Source organism: Gambusia affinis, linkage group LG05 (genome assembly GCF_019740435.1).
Source record: "Gambusia affinis linkage group LG05, SWU_Gaff_1.0, whole genome shotgun sequence".
Taxonomy (NCBI): domain Eukaryota; kingdom Metazoa; phylum Chordata; class Actinopteri; order Cyprinodontiformes; family Poeciliidae; genus Gambusia; species Gambusia affinis.
In genome coordinates, this window is record NC_057872.1 from 22,461,037 (window position 1) to 22,478,167 (window position 17,131).

The following is a 17,131-nucleotide window of genomic DNA, read 5'->3' on the forward strand; positions in this document are numbered from 1 at the left end:
GAAGATCTTTAGTGAATAAACTCATTAACTCTTCATGTTCTGTTTGTATTTTTTTTAGAGGTGGCCATCCTCTGGGCTGCTCACCAGGTTCACCACAGTTCAGAGTACTACAATCTGACCACGGCGCTCAGACAGTCGCTCACCCAGCAGTTTACCTCTTGGGTAAGACTCCAACATCTCCTCTTCTTCTCTCAACAAATCCAATAATTAGCTGGAAATTATTAACAGATTAAAAAGCTTTGTCCCTGTAGCCAGACGTTTTTTCTTCCAAATGTTTATTGTGGTTCATTAGTAAAATCACCCATCTAGTTTTTTTATCTGCTGCTGTAAATAATCACTGAAGCTCTAAATCGGCAAACAGTGAAACCTTCAAATGCTCCAACTTCAGTGATGCTTGGAAAGCTGTAGCGATAAATCTGTTCACACTGAAACGTTTTGGTACTGAATGAATATGGTGTTGTTTAAAACCTGATCAGTACCAGAACATTTAGTGTCCGGGACTCAGCGTTCCGCCCGGTGGCTTTAAAACGCGACACCAAAACAAATCAGAGCCGGAGAACTCCCAGCTACCACTGAAGTCTGATATTTGTGAACATTACGGTTTCCTATTTGGCTGCGGTGACGATGGAGGAAAAAAGGTGGAACAAACTAAAGCCTTGTCAGTGTTTATCAACAGTGACGAGCGTAATTAAGTTCGCGCTCTACTTTACACATTACTGACCTGAGATGACGTCATGTAGTCTTTAGACCAGCAGATTTAAGACCACACACCGGTGTTTAGCTCTGTCCACTACAAGTTGGAGCCTGCGGCTCTGTGGACCTTCCTCAACGGCTCCAACTTTTGGTGCTTTCACACCGGACACGTTTCGCGTGTCGAAAACGCGTCGACGCTTCAAGTTTGAGGCGTGTGCTCTTTGAAGTTACTCTAGACGTGTGTTGGGACGAGCCGCTGTTTTCCATTTGTAATACAAAACATTGTGCAGTGAATCTTCTGCAATCATAACGGAGGCTCGGATGTCTTTACCGAACATTTTGTGTTCGGTTTCTATTGAACAAACAACGGTGACAGCTGACAACGGCACGACGCGCGTTGGAGCCTCTTGCCTTCTTTTTCTCTTCCGGTTATTTTGAACAATAGCGGATTGAGAGTAGTTCGGTTTTATTCACTGAAATCAATAGAAAATTGCTGTTTGAATTCACCGGAGGTTTTGTGAGTTTCTCAAGCTAAGCTAGCTGGGCGCTGGCGAGGGTCTCTATCAGACCCTCTATCAAACACTCAAGTGTTTTTGTCTCACCTGAGTCCAGTTTGATGACTTGCTAGCCTGCATCAGCGCCTGCAGAATTGGTTGACACTCTGTGTCCAGCAGCAAAAGTTCAGGTTTTCTAACTGGACGCGCTTGGCACGACTCAAACGCTCAAAACTTTGGACACACGAAACGCGCCGCCACGAGTGTCCACATAGACTCTGGATGTAAACCTGACGCTCCAGATGCTCGAATCACATCTCACCATTTGGCTAAAAGATAAATGGAACCAACTAACATTTTAAATATAGATATAATAACAAATGCAAGTTTTTAACAAATCTTTTTTTTTTCCTGCAATATTTGCATTAAATTTCTACAAAGTATGACACTAAAAGTAATAAGATGCTTTTAGATCTGTTTTTATTTTGTCATTAAGATGGAAGCTGAGATTCTTTTTTTAAATTTTACATCATTTTACATGAAAATGAGGTTAAAAAAATAAAAATGTCAGGAAAACACTCTCCCTCCTATTTTTACAGAATTCATTTTTAATCCTAGAAGTAGACATAAAGGGTGGTTAATTAAAAATTACAAAAATTTTAAATAGACTCTGAACCAAATGAATCACCATAAGTAAGGGAGCTTGTTGAGTGATCCCGTCCTACAGAAAGTATTTTCTAAAATTACACTTTCTCAGTCGCAGATGATATAAAATAGAGGTTTTTGCCCATGATTGTGTATTAAATGGTTTGACACAGTTTGTCCCGTTTGCCTCTTTTGTCCACTCCAGATCTTCTACCTTCCCATGGCTCTCGCTGTTCCTCCCTCTGCCTTTGCTGTTCACATACAGTTAAACCTTCTCTACCAGTTCTGGATCCACACTGAGGTAATTATGACATGCTATAAACAAACCTGTGGATTTTCTAAAAATTGAGCTGCAGCTAAACACCTTGGATTATCCCAAAATTAGCTCAAATCTGCATAATATTAATATTTATGTATTTAATTAGGTCTTAAATTAAAAAACACATTTTTATTGGACGATTTTAAACGTGGCAGTCAGGAATATGCTGCGGGGGGAGAAAAGCATCGCATTTACTTTCTGTAGCCGTCCATTTCCTGTCGCTGGGCAGAGTTAATGTTTAACTGAAAACTCTTTAAAGTTATCTCTCTTCTTATGCCAGTTGCAATTTGTCGGTTCAGTCAGGCTTTCCCGTCTCGGCGGTGCAGCGTGGAACCTGTGTTCAATAAAAAATAATGAGATTTTATGAAAGATTCCAAACAGAAGCACAACCACTCTGTCTGCCTTTAAAGTGACTGGGAATATCACGTTTACAATCCCCAGGACCATTACAGGCAGTGGGAGGATTTGGAACGCCCTCCCTCCGTCTTTTAGTGCACTATTAGTGAAAAAAGTTGTAATAGTCACAATTTTCTCAGAGGATGTAATTTATACCTCCTTTATAGACTTTCTTTTTTCTTTTTTCTTTTTTTTGATGTCATGTAAATTTACTGGCACGCAGTTTCAGAGCTGAAGTGAAGTGGCGCTTTTTCATTCAAGATAAAACTCTCACGCTCAGCAGCCATTACGTGGAAAAAAATTAAACATTCGGCCCGGACCGCACATGCATCCGCACCGGTAGATCAGATCAGCCTCAGACCAATACAGAAATATAAACTGGGCTAAATTTGAACAAAAAAACAATTAAAGCTGTGAAGTTTCAGATCGTCTTTTGCAGTGAAACACATTTGTTTACATTGTTTACATTGTTTTATTTGTAGCAATAGTGTTGCCAGAATCATTACGTACGTGACTGAGGAACGTAACAAACATGCATTTTTATTAGAGCCACTCACACATATTACAATATACAATTCTTATTATACTTTTACGCTCATTAACATACTTAATACACTTACAATGAAATACTTAATTATATTTTTGTTTCAATATAATACTGAAAAAAAAAAGAAATAAAATGCGCCAGTTTTTGTCGTTTCATTAAAAATTAAGCTAGAAAACAAACCCAAGCATTCTTGACTCACATGCGTCTCGTCTTGGACATTAACGAAGATTAATTTGTTTGGGTAAACCTTTAACTGACCTTCAACATTCATAAACATGGAGTCCTCCTAAATGTTTACTGTTGTCATTAAGTGTCATTCCATAAATAATGACACTTTTAATGCTAAAAGTGTCTAAAAGTTGCACTAAAAGTCCATTAAGTGTCAACTCTGCATTAAAAATGTCATTATTTACCAAATGATACTTAATGATTCCTTCATGTTTATGGGAAGTGTCATGTCAGTTTTGTGCACACTCCTTAAAATAACATCTCATCAATTATTTGTGTGACAAAGATCGTTATGTTCATTCAGAACTTACAATAAAATTTGATTTGTTGTTCATTTTCTTCTCATTACCAGGTTGAAAGGTAAGTTCCCACAGTTTTAGCAGCATTTGTGTTTCCTTGTTGAATCAACTCTTCTAAATGAAAAAATATTTGATATTCTGTCATTTTGATGCCAAAACAATAAAAACATCTCTGGTGAGGTCATGTTGTAAATGTTTGAAGTGAGAAATACTTAATTTATGTCATTTTATGCAAATAAGTGTTCAGAATTGTAATTTGGAAAAAGAAACATTGTTTAAATAAGAAACTTTCATACCTAATGCTTTGTTTTGTATATTTTTTATTATGCTAACCCAGCTCTTTGTGTGAGAAGATGGAAGTTGTCCAAGTGCATTAATTACACCCAATAAAAAATAGCAGCAGCAATTCTATTTGCAGAAATTAATCTACGAACTGGAAACCATGACAGAGACTGGGAATCACTGGGTTTGAGGGCAGAGCTAAATCCAGTTTCCTTTATTTTAAGTTCTTTACAGTTTTTCTGCAGCACAACTTCAAAACAAACGTGACAAACGACTTTAAAATCATATTGAAGACACTCAGATTCGGTTCAAATTGACTCAAATCAAACCAGTTCTTTCTATAGCAGAGTTATCTCTAGACTGATGGAGGAAATATGCAGGTGGTTGAGAGGCTTCGCAGGTTTTACAGAAACCTTCTGGTTTCTTAGTGCGTCTCTAGTTTCTATGTGGAAAACAAAAACTGTGTGCAAAGTTAACGGCGGCCATATTAATAACATCCATTCATTGTGTTGAACTGGAAGAACATCGGCTGAAAACCTGAGAAAGAATTCAAAATGTTTTATAGAAAATTACCATCTGGACATTTTCAAGTGGAAACAAAAATATTTACTCTTTCATGGTACGATACCTGTTAAAAGTTTTATTTAAAAGATCATCAATGTGAAAAATACGTGACGTTTTCCAGGTAATCAGAGACCTCGGACCTCTAGAGTGGATCTTCAACACGCCCAAACATCACCGAGTTCATCATGGTGAGCCAGTCAGATGTTCAGAAACTACACCAATCATGTCTGAAAGTTTTATAATTATGTTCACATCACAAAATGTGACTTCAACAGGAAGAAACCTTTACTGCATTGACAAGAACTATGGAGGGATTCTCATTATCTGGGACCGATTGTTCGGTAAGAAAACTCATTATTGTCTTCATTTCATTCCTTCTTACCTCCTAATTTGATATCTTGAATGTAAATATAACCTACTTTTTTTTTTATTGTTTTGTCATTTTTACTTTTTATTACCTTAAAGTAAAACTATAGATGTAATTTTAAAGTATTGCTACAGCGTCCTGGTTGTATACAGCCTTGATGTGTGTACTGGGCTGTCAGATGGTCCGCAATGGGAAATATAAGTTTATTGATCATCCATTACTTTAATGATGAAAGAAAACTAAACGTAGATCGAAGAATTAGGAAAAGATTTCTGGTGTTTTATACTGTAAGTGAAAGAGCCATTTTTAGAGCCATAAATATTGCACAACTTTTTGCAAAAACAGCTAAAAAAACATATTTGATGTGCACTTTATTGATGTTTTCATGATGTGAAGCCCTCTGAACTGCCTTGTTGCTGAAATGTGCAGCATAAATAAACTTGGTTGATCAAATTTAGGTAAAAATCTACTTTAGAAAATGTGTTCAAGTTTTTAAGGAACAGCAATTTCATCTCTCGTTCTGGGACTCGAAGTCAAGATGAACATAACAAAAAGAGGATGAATATTTTTTTTTTTTGTAAAATAAAAAAGCACAGATTCCAACCCATTCACAAAAAATTGATTAAAAGCATAATACTAGTACTTTTAATATAGAAGTTTAATACAAATATTGCAGAAAATTTTTTAAAAATTTATAAAAACCTGAAATTTGTTATTATATTTATATGTAAAATATTAGCTGGTTTAAATTATTTTAGCTGAAGTTACTAAGAATCATTGTGGAACTGACAAAAAAACCCACTTCAATCAATCAGTAAACTTTATCTGCACAGGTCATTTCAGCAACCAGGAGGTTCAAAATGCTTTACATCAAGAAAACACAAAGTCTTAGAAAACACAGTCAACAACTGAAACATCACAATTTGCTAAGTGGCATCATTACACATCAAAATGTTGGTCAGCGTCACATTTATTACGGTTCAAAAGCGACTCTAAACAGCATTTAGTCTCGATTTACACAAACTCAGCGTTTCAGACGTTTGCTCCAGATTTGCAGTGCATAGAAGCCGAATGCCACAGGTTGCAGACTCCTGATCTAGCCAGAGACTTTTGTGAGAGAATCTTATTTTGATCTGCATTTATTCGTCAGGTACGTTTGCTGCAGAGTCAGATAAAGTCGTATACGGCCTGGTGTTTCCCATCAAGACGTTTGAGATCCTCTACGTTCAGGTTGGTCCTCCCATCTGATAATGAGCACCTTCTATAGGTGAAGCCTGAGCTCATGTTCCCTTTGCTGGCTCTGGGGCCTTTTCCTAACCATAACATTATTGCTCTATTCCAAACAAACTGCCCAGCTGAGGTGAAAGAGGCCAATAAAATAAAATACCAGGTGGATGTTATAATTAGTGTCGCTGCCCGCACCGTTGGCAGAGCGCAGCGTGAGCTACGTCCTGCTTAATGACGGCAGAAGCGCTGCAGCTCCAGATTAATTATAGCTGCTCTTTGTTTGGTCGCTTTTCAGGTAAACGTGTGTTTCTTTTTTTTTTTCTTTCCAGTTGCACTACTATGTATATTTATGGAAAAGATCCAGCACTTACAAAACCGTCAGTGACAAGATGTCAACTTTCATCAAAGGGCCGAGCTGGAAACCCGGTAAACGTCGTCTCGGGGACCACGACGACAATCCCAAGGTTTGCAACATTCTTGACAAACAACAAGAAGAAAGAAGGGGGAAAAAAAATGTGAAAAGCCCTCAGACTTCATTACCAATCATTTTGACACACACAAAACACAGACCCGAATGACTCAGAGCATTCTTTCTTGAAGGATTCATATATTTTACAAGTTTTACAAGAAACTGCCACATGAAATAAAAGCTGCACAGCCTCTGTACAGGCGTCACAATAACTTCAGTTTCAGCGTCTTTAAACAGAGTTTGCAGGACTGAAACCGCATGCAGTAAACTGTGGATGCATGTGTGTGTTGGAGCAGAAAAAAATAAAGGTTCCAGTTGAACGCTTCAGTGGTTTGCTTTGAAATAACGCCTTTGGTGTCACACATTCAATCCCACAAGCGAACAAGGAAAAAAAAAACCTCTCAGACTTTGCATCCAACAGATCACTTTAAAGCCGTTAAAAAGATTCTGCTTGAAATTTCAGCGAAATATCTTGGATTTATGAAGGCAGGTTTCGCTGACGGAGGTAAAATGAAGGGTTGACTGGATGTTTTGGTGCTGGGAATAAGCAGAGCAGAAGGCTGGAATACCTACACAGTCAGGCTGGGATGTGGGGGGAACCCACATGTGATGGGTTGGTTCGTCAAGATTATGGGAAAAACACAGGATTACAGGACAAGACAATTCTTTTATCCGTTTTTTCTTTACCATTTTACTCCAACAAGGTTGCAGTTTTATCATAAACCTCACTCTTTCAGACACATCGGGAAAACAAAAAGAAAAATGTCCAAATTGGTTAGAGAAGTCCTCGCTGTTTGGCAGAAGAAACTGATGTTGCCAATAAATCCCACATTTCTGTTTAATGGAACATAAGAGCGTTTCTGAGCTGAAACTTTAAGGCCAAATATAAAATGTTCAGCTCTTTTTGACCCATTTTTACTTAAAAAAAATCATCCAGGGTTGTCTTAAATGTGTTGCCCTTTTACGTTTTTCCTTAAAAATAACATCATTTAGCTGTGATAACCAGATGTGTGCAGATTCTGTATTTTCTCTACGTCTTTGTTTTTTTTTCCTTTTCTTCTTTTCGTTTGTGTGGTAATGCACAAATGACAAAAGAACCAGGTCTCCTTGGTTATTATGTGCAGCTGTTCTCTCACATGAAAGCCCAGTATTAGGAGATTGAGTACTATTGACATCTCAAGCTACTGCTGGTGCTTTAGAGCACCATTTAAACACTACAGTTTACATAAAACATTTTAACAGTTACCTCAACCTCAGCCACGCTTTTTATTTGAGGATAGAAAGGAGTCTGCAAGTTCTCAAAGGGTTTGGGTCAGGTATGGAGTTGGTCTGTCATTATTGCTTCATGTTCAAGGCCTTTTTCTGCATAAAACTCATGAATGTTTCAGACTTTTGAAGATCCAGACGTCTTCCTGAACCACTGATTGAAGAAGGAGGTCTTTTCTGCTTGCTGGTCTGGGCCTGTAAACGGCTTCCCTTTGCTCACACCACTCCACTTGTTGCGGCCTGCTAATTGCTTATCAGATTTTTACAGCTTTGCTTTGCTGTTTGCTTATGACCGTGATCAGCTCAGACAGCCTTTTGAGTTTTTCCTCATTTTGTGTCGCTCCATGTAGCTCCCTCAGTATTTTGTAATCAAAAAAACGTCTGGAACAGTTTGTTCCGCAGTGTTGATTTCATTGTTTACGTCTTCCTTAGAGGGGATTTATTATGCAAAATTCACATTTTGAGCATTTTTGTTTTTTCATTTGGGTCTCTACTACTTCTAAAAACATACCAACTGCTTAAAAACAAAAACACCCAGACGTTTTCTGGCAATAGGTTAATGTTTTTTGGTGACCTAACAACCCCAGTGAATCCTACTACGTCACCTAGCAACGCAAGCTAAGCTCCAAAACGCTTAGTCAGCTGGTTGTACCTCTGTCTGGCTGCTGGAAGAGAAAAAAGTGTTTTGTTGTTGACTTATCGTCCAGAAACCACTTCATGCATTATTGCTGGTTGTACAGTTGGCTCGACTAATGCTTTTCAAACATGTACAGTTGTATAGTTGCGTATTTGTTTGCAACCATGTTCAGGTGGGAGTGTAAACGTTGAGTTGGGGGGCGTGGCCAGCAGCAGCTTATTAGGATTTAAAGTGATGAGAGGCAATAAAACAGATAATTCTGAAAGGAGATTAAAATAGGTAAAACTGATCAGACTAAAATGTTATTGTCTAAGAATAATTTTGTGCCAAAAAAGTTGTTCCATGTGAAACAATTTATTTATAATGTTCCCACACAGTCTGTAAAAGCATTGAACGGTATATAATTTGATTTAAGTTCAATTTTGACAAGACAAATGTTTTGAATGCCTTAATTAAGTCTCTCTTTTTTGGATCAGGTAACTGGAAATGAAATACCTCATGGTCCCAAATGGTCGCTGACATTTCAAGTCTATGTGGGCTTACATTTCCTGCTGGTGCTTTGGACTTACCACGAGTTGTTTGAAAGCAAAATGGTACGTATCTCTCTTTCACACATCACTTAAAAACTTCAGTTACACTGAAAATTATACCAAGTATTTTAGGTCTGCTTTCTAGAACAAATATCTTAGCTCACTTGAAATACAATAATTTTTAATCTTTTTGCACGTATATTAAGATATCCACACTATAAATTAGACCAAAAATCACAAAATACTTGGTAAGATTTTGTGATTTTTGCAGTCTAGAAATGTTAGCGATGCCAAGCCGGTGCTGGATGTTGATATTGCTCAAATCAAGCATGAGATGGTCAGTGAAGGCGACTCCAGCCGCTCAGCTGTGTTTGTTTGCCAACATTATTCGGGCCAATTAAGCGGTTTGTTGTGGCTTCTTCGTGGCGCAGTCGAGTCCTGTACTTTTCTGGCAGTAAAAAATCAACTCAGCCCAACATCATGACAGGATGACGGATCGGCATTGCCTTTTAAAACAACCTTTGTCTATTATTTTCCACTCGACACGCCAAGAGACCCCCTTCTTCCAGCCGGAGGAAAAAGAGGAAGCAGGTCTCCCCAGGAGTTATCTTTGGAAGCATTTTTTTTTTGCTTTTTTCCCTTCAGGCATAGTTTTGGTCAGCCCAAAAGTGCTGTCACGCCCATCCTCTTTGAAACGGCAAAATAAAATGTCCTGTCTTCCCCTTTTCTAATCACTGCACTTCTTCTTACACTTGCGGTCCGCTTTCAAAAGACACACCCACACACACGCACACACACACACACACGTCTTCCCTTCTGAGTTGAGGTTTTCCCTCCCTGTTGGCGAATGAGTCGCCAGCTGGTGGTCCGGCAGTGAACACAAACGCTTTAATTGTCGAGTCAACCATTTCCCAACCCAAATAGCCTTCAGGATGCAGCAATCAGGACTTGGAGGGGAAAATAACAAAGTGAGCTCCTTGGCCAAACAATAAATCATGTCACGGTTATGTATTTATACCCACATGTTCTCGAGCCGGTTATTTAGCCTGACAATTAATGATACGCTGCTGGACAGTGGACGGGCTCTGCGTTAATTCAAAGTCATAAAAAAATAAAAGCAATAAAGCTTTCGTCATCATTAGATCAACATTACCCAGGCTAAGAGATAACTGAAGGCAGCAGCATTAGTTTTATAAGGAAATTGGTCTCTTCTGGTAAAAATAGGAAGTATAATAAAGTTGTTATAATTAAATTAATGCAGGGATGATGCACTTGGTGCGTCTTAATCAGAAATCTTTTATTTTTTTGGTGTTATTTGCATTTCCAGTGTGCAGCGTCCTTAAGAAAAACAACAACAAAAATTTATTTCAGCACAAACCACTTTAAGAGTCTAATGATGCGTTTGAGCTAAAATCCAGCTGAGACGGTGATCTCTTAAAAGATCACACAATATGGAAAACACAAAAAAGGGTTAACATTATGTAATCATCTGAAGACTCTTTTTTACATGTTTTCACTGGTAATTTGTTGTTGTTGTTTATCTTTGGTGATGCAGAGTTGTTAAAAGTTGATTAATTCCACATTCAAAGTCATGACTCTAGCAGATCAAATCCAAAATATTATTATATAAACAACATGAAGCGTGTTGGTGAGATTAAAATAGACTTTAAGATTAAATTTACCAGGGGTATGAATAATTTTGGACCTGTCCCTCTGGCCTATTTTAATTTACATTTTATTTATTTATTTCAAAAAGTAAAAACAAGAAAAAATTAAATTAAAACAAATTATCATGCCCATTGATGTACAATTTTACATTATTTGTTTGAAAAGTAGCAGGTAGAAGATATAAGGTCTTATGAGTTCCCACCCCTCCAGATTTATTAGCCTAAACAACAGGTGCATTTCCATTTACTAAACAAATAAAAGACGATACTGCTTTCCATCTGGGAGCGCTGTTGCCTAGCAACAAGAAGGTCCAAATCCTGATGCATTGAAATCATTTTAAACTTTGAGTTCTTATCAAACAAACTTTTGTATCCTTTGTCCTTTCTTTCTGTTGTGCATTTAAAGTTTTTGAAAAGTTTCATTTTCAGGATCGAGTTTAATTCACTTTATGAATTAGGATTATGTGTTTTGTAAATAAAAGGGTTTAAGTGTAATAATTAGCTTTGGTTGTGTTCAGGGACTGAACAGTTATTGAACTGTGTTCCTGTTTCTTTTCTGTCTGTCCCATTTTAAACAGTCAGGACAGAATAAATGACAGGTTTAATCCTCTGCAATAATTTACAATTTAAAGACAACAAAATCTGAGCTGACACCGTTGACACTTAAACTGTCAGCTGAGAGCACGTTTTTAGCGTAACTCACTAAAATAACATTTCACAACAAAGTACTGGAGTGTTTTTTTTTTGTTTGTTTTATTTTCTTTTTTGTTTCAGCTAACAGACCAACAGACCACGCTTTCCAACATTCATAATAATGACAGAAATAATAGCCTGAGTAACGAGTTAATCTGCTGGTTGTCAGGAGACGCAGTAATAACAGTCATTTCTGAACTTGCAGCTCAGTTCTGCCACCAGATGTGGAGCTAACATTTTGGGTCGCCGCAGCTGGAACAGCAGCACAACGCTGGACCACAAAGAGTTCGAAAATGAACCACTTATTCATGTACAGTTTAAATATTAATACTAGAGTCTGACATTATTCTGCTCTGAGACGAGGGATTTTGTTCAGTTTGGGAAACAGATTTTTTAAATTTGATATTTAGGTATAATGGCTCTCACTGTGGTTCACTGGAGTCCCAAAGCTTCAGAAATGACTTTGTAACCTTTTCCAGACTAATAGATCCGAATTATTTTCTTCCTCATTTGTTTCTGAATTTCTTTGATGTATACACTGTAAAACATTTGAGCCACATTTAGTTGTGTCTACTGTTTTCTGCTCTTTGAATCAAATACATTTTGCCAGTTTTAGATCTTGAACCTAAATGTGAGTTTGTGAAAGATTATCTGACAGGAGTAAGTTTTGTTAGCTTTTTATTAATTTTGTCAAACCTTCAAGAGTTAATTGAACTAGAGTTTTTAGGTTAGCACTTAAAAAACTGAAAGAAGAAAACGACAGGAGTGGGAACTATTTCCCAGAATGCTTAGCGGCATGTTTTTGTATCTTGAGATGGAAGTGCATCGTTCTGGCTCTTATGTTTTATTAAGCCAAATGTTTATTTTCATGTCCTGTTCACACTAAATGTTTTGAGCAAAATTCATTGTGATGTTTAACAAAATTCATTGTCAGATCAGAAATTTTGTTCTGCAAGAATTTAAATTATTCTAAAGTACAATAAGTAATTATTTTAACTTCATATTGTGAGTGAAATGTGGCTCTTTAACGAGGTGAGGGCAGTTTTTTTTTTCTTGCATATTGTGAAATAATTATTTGGTTTAAATTGCAGCATTAAGTTAAAACTCACATTCAAGATTAATGAAGTTAAAAAACAATGTTTAGACAACTTGTCTCTACTTGTTAAATCAACTTCATGAACTTTAATTTCTAAGTTAAAACCAAAACAATTTTCTTGTCGACTTAAGTTGCATTTTAAAGTTAAACCACCTTCAAATGTTTTACAGTGTAGCTTCTGAGGATCATCTGCTGTACTTCACTTTCAGGCAGGTCTTATTTAAATGACGATGATCACTTTTTGACATTAAGCCATGTAGGTTTGGATTTTTTCTCCGTTAAAGCAGCAGTGTTTAACCTTTGTATTAAAAATACTTTTTTTTAATATTTGTTAAAGTTATCACTTTGTCAGTTTGGTATGAGAGATAATCTGTGAAAAAAAATGAGCTTCTCTTTCTTCTCTCTATGGGACTGCTGTCATCTAAAAACACAGCTTTGTCAGAATCATCCAATCACAGCTAGGAGGAGGGTCTTAGATCTGTCAATCATCCTCGTGTATGTGCTCAAGACCTCAGCCTTTTATGTCTGCTTCACCACAAAACAGCTTGTCACAATGCTAAGGTTAGTTAGCATGACCACAGTTTTTCTGTAGCGTTAAGTTGTTTGATCAGCGCGTACATGAGCATGATTGATCAGGAAAATTTGCTAAGCAAGGAGGTAGGGTTGGGAGGACAGTGCACCAGCAGCCTGCTGTACTTTTGTGTTGAAAGTTGTTAAAAGTAACAAAAGTTCAGAGTTGCAAATTCATAATTTGGAAATAATAAAGTGTGCATGATGCGTCAACCATAAACATAACTTAATCCGTCTTTACTGTTACTATTAATGGTGTTTAAAAAAAAAACCTACTCAAAACAAACTACTTTTAGCCTGCTGGGGGAGCAAGTGAAGGAAATCAGGAAGGGGACAAACACTTTTTCACACCACTGTACATTGAAATCGAATATGAAGGACTTTTTACATTTGATCAAAAATATTTGGACCAAGGTTTTCTGTGTTGCTGTTATAAATGTTATCAGATAAAAGCTGAGAACACCCACCCACTGATTCGTTGACACCACAACTGTATCCTACTTATGAAGTAAAACCCATTTTATGGACTGTGATGCTAGGGTAAGCGTAAAGATACACTGCATGGTTGCATCCAGTGGATGGGTTTATTTCATCCTGACTGGATACGGTGTCTCCTCCTGGGCATGGGAGCAGTGAGATTTGGCTGTTAGTCTTTGTATTGAGTGTCAGAGAAACATAAACCTCAGTTTACAGCACGCAGCATCCTCAGGGGACGCTCGGCTTCCAGCTGCTGCCCGCAGCCAAGGCCTTAGGTTAGAGAACACATTTTAGCTCCAGGACTTTGTGTTTGTGTGAATGTCCCAAATAGCTGGGAAAAGGTCAGTGGGAGTCTGGACAGGATCTTTGCTCCACTGTTGGTTGTTTTGGCTCCTTTTTAGGGGATTTGTTCAGCAGTCTGTTCATCTGTGGTCAATTCCCCTGTCAAGATGACCGGGCCATCTCTGCAAACTTTGGATGTCTGAGTCCAATGGCTGCATGTTGAATGGGTGCCAGTGCACTCGCGCTGAATTGTTTAGGTTGGCACTGGCAAGTAAAAGTCTAGCAGCCGTGTGGTTGACGGCCGCTCTCCCATGAAGGTCTCCTGCAGATGTTTCTTTACCAACCATGATATTGATTTTAGTTTTTTGTTTTTTTTTAATGTATTTTTTCCTCATAAATCTCATGGAAATTGTGTTTCTATCCTAGGTGCTGTCTCAGTTAACAATTTTTGGGATGACCTGCTACGTTTTGCTTACCCTCACCTCCCTGGGCTTCATCATTGAGCAAAGGTACAGTTTGTGCAGCTTCTAATATCAGCGTAAAAACAGCTGAAAATGTTGATGTAAAATGGTAGAATTGTATTTTATGTAACTTTAGCTGTTTCAAATTATGATCTCAAACCAAGATAAATCTAAGTGAAAAGTAATTGGCCATGTTAATTCATGAATTAACATTTATTTGGTCCGATTTCCCTTTCCACATCTGGGCCTTCATCACTTTAAGCAGAACCTGTCTGACAACGTGAAGTAGGCTAAAATATCTTAACCCACATGTGTCAAACTCATGGCCCGAGGGCCAGATCTGGTCCGCCATGGCTTTTGAAGTGGCCCTCTAGACTCCAAATTATATCAATAACTCCAGCAAGTATTGTTTCCACAATCCAACATAATCTGCTGAAAACTTTTGAAATCTTCTTCAGATTCATCTATTTCTTACAAAGTTTTCTTTTTAATTTCTGTTAGCATCATCTTAAGGGGTTAAAAAATATAAAATTTAGTAACAGATAGAAAACCAAGCTCAGTTTGGAGGAGGATATTTCTAGGACTTTGGGATAACAGCAATAGCCTTTATCCAAAAATGGAGAAAACCAAAAGACTGATGAACCGTATCAGGGTAGCCACAACAGTGAAAGCACTGCAGGGTTTATTTGCCCCAGTTAGGGTCAGTTCAACAATAGGAGTGAGACTGGGTAAGCATCTATGGGAGGGGCCCAAGGCTAAAGTCACCGCTTACCAAAAAAAAAAGGCGTTCCCTGTTCAGAAAATATTCTTTTGACTGGTGAAACAAAGGCTAGACATCCATCCATCCATCCATCCATCCATCCATTTTCTGTACATCCTTTGTCCCTAATGGGGTCTGGAGGGTTGCTGGTGTCTATCTCCAGCTGCGTTCCGGGCGAGAGGCGGGGTTCACCCTGGACAGGTCGCCAGTCTGTCGCAGGGCAACACAAAGACATACAAGACAAACAACCATCCACACACACACTCACACCTAGGGAGAATTTAGAGAAACCAATTAACCTGACAGTCATGTTTTTGGACTGTGGGAGGAAGCCGGAGAACCCAGAGAGAACCCACGCATGCACAGGGAGAACATGCAAACTCCATGCAGAAAGACCCCGGGCCGGGAATCAAACCCAGAACCTTCTTGCTGCAAGGCAACAGCTCTACCAACTGCGCCACTGTGCAGCCCAGGCTAGACGTCTTGGAAGGTTTTCAGAATTGGGTGAAAACCCGGGAATTCGGCTCTCTGGTCCAGCCATGTGTTTGTTATATAAAGCTTAAGTTGGTCAAAAATCCAAAGCACATCGGCAACTCGCAAAACTAAGATGAAATGTAAAGATTTTAGAGTGGCCTAGTCAAAGTCTGAACTTTAATGGAGATGGTGAGTGTAGATGCAAATGTTTGATGGCAGCTGTTGACATCAAATATTCAGTTTCCATGGAAATCACTTTTCCACATAGAACCCGGTTGGTTTTGGTAGATTTTCCCCTCAATAAATTAAATCAATGTTGATGAAATTGACACTTGTTTGATTATGTGAAACATTTTGTCACAAGTGTGATAAAAAAGTGAAAACAAACTGTTGCTGTTCTCTGATTTCATGCGTCTGTATCTTCAGGCCATCATCGGCCACCTTGGAGACGATTCGCTGCGTTGTCATGGTAACGCTGATGCGGTACAGCTACCTGAGGTCCCCCTTGCCTTTACTCTCCGTCCCCACTGAGGTAAGCTCAGCTACCGTTGCTGCAGATTAAGATAAAGCAGGCATAACTAAACATGTTGGCTTTTTTTATTTCATTTTGTTTTTCTCCGATAAACCTTGGCACCTCAAAATCCTCCCAGTTCAACTCCGCCTTAGATGTTTTGGCCAAACGTTTCGGTATGTTAGGCTACTGGCAGCAGATGTTTTCTTGATTTGCTGGCTTCAGACAATGGAAAGTTTCAAGCGGCTGAGGTTTGGCAAACTTATTGTGTTTTTTTTTTTCTCCTAACTTATATACTTCATTTATCAAACTTCACATGTCTTCTTCTTACTGCTTTTTTTTCTTCTGCATGCAATCATTTCATGGTTTCTGCACCAGGGATGAAGGTCAGCAACCTCTTTGCTTCTCTGCCTGCAGGACTGTGGATATATATTTGTCCTCAAAATACCACTTCAATCTGTGTTTTTTGTGAAAATGATGTTTTTACATGGAGAATAAGTTATAGTAGGTGTAGGAGAATAAGAGAAAACCAGCAGATGCGACATTCACAATATACTGATGACTGTGTACACAAATCGTTAATTGACTGGGTGGTGCTCAAAATAATACTGTTGAGTTTATTTAGTGATGTCATTCATTTGGTGGCCTTTATGTGCACATCATTTAGGATAACATCCTACTTTGATTTAGAAGTTAATTGCATTGTGGAAAACATATAAAGAAGTTCAGAAATTTACAGGCTTCTGAGCTAGAATGATCTCAAATGCCCTAAAATGGAAACCAAACCCAGAAAGACAAAGAAAACAGAAATTACCAAAGCAACTCGTGCACTTCAGGACTCTAAAAACTGGTTAATTGTTTATTACCATGCTTTGATGGTAACATTTCAAGCTAATGGGAAAAGGGAACTATGCTGCACAGCCATCTGAAAATACATATTGATTGCATTTGAAACAGAAAAGAAACAATTGTTTCTACAGCTGCCTACTTGACATTTTAATTGTTAAACTCATAATGCTATCTGCCATATTTTATTATTTTATTTGGATTATTTTAGATGGAATTAGCATTAGTCTGTAATAGTTTCGAAGCTTTTCTCTAGTATTTTCTTTATACAGCGTGTTAGATTTTTAACTAGCGGACACCGGATGACATGTTGCTATTGATTTTTACCTTA

At 38.0% G+C, this 17,131-nt stretch overlaps 1 protein-coding gene across 2 annotated transcripts in view; it reads left to right on the forward strand.

The window, feature by feature from the left end:
• agmo (alkylglycerol monooxygenase) overlaps positions 1 to 17,131 on the forward strand; it is a 76,063-nt gene that overhangs the window by 35,733 nt on the left and 23,199 nt on the right. Inside the window, exons 4-13 of one of the 2 annotated variants that reach the window (XM_044116289.1) lie at positions 59 to 162; positions 2,038 to 2,133; positions 4,589 to 4,655; positions 4,743 to 4,808; positions 5,985 to 6,064; positions 6,391 to 6,525; positions 8,910 to 9,026; positions 14,175 to 14,257; positions 15,870 to 15,975; positions 16,094 to 16,194. In XM_044116289.1, coding sequence (XP_043972224.1) covers positions 59 to 162; positions 2,038 to 2,133; positions 4,589 to 4,655; positions 4,743 to 4,808; positions 5,985 to 6,064; positions 6,391 to 6,525; positions 8,910 to 9,026; positions 14,175 to 14,257; positions 15,870 to 15,975; positions 16,094 to 16,165 — 926 coding nt within the window. In that variant the 3' untranslated portion in view covers positions 16,166 to 16,194. Of the gene's footprint in view, positions 1 to 58; positions 163 to 2,037; positions 2,134 to 4,588; positions 4,656 to 4,742; positions 4,809 to 5,984; positions 6,065 to 6,390; positions 6,526 to 8,909; positions 9,027 to 14,174; positions 14,258 to 15,869; positions 15,976 to 16,093; positions 16,195 to 17,131 lie in introns of those variants that run through there. The other variant, XM_044116288.1, reaches the window with a different exon arrangement.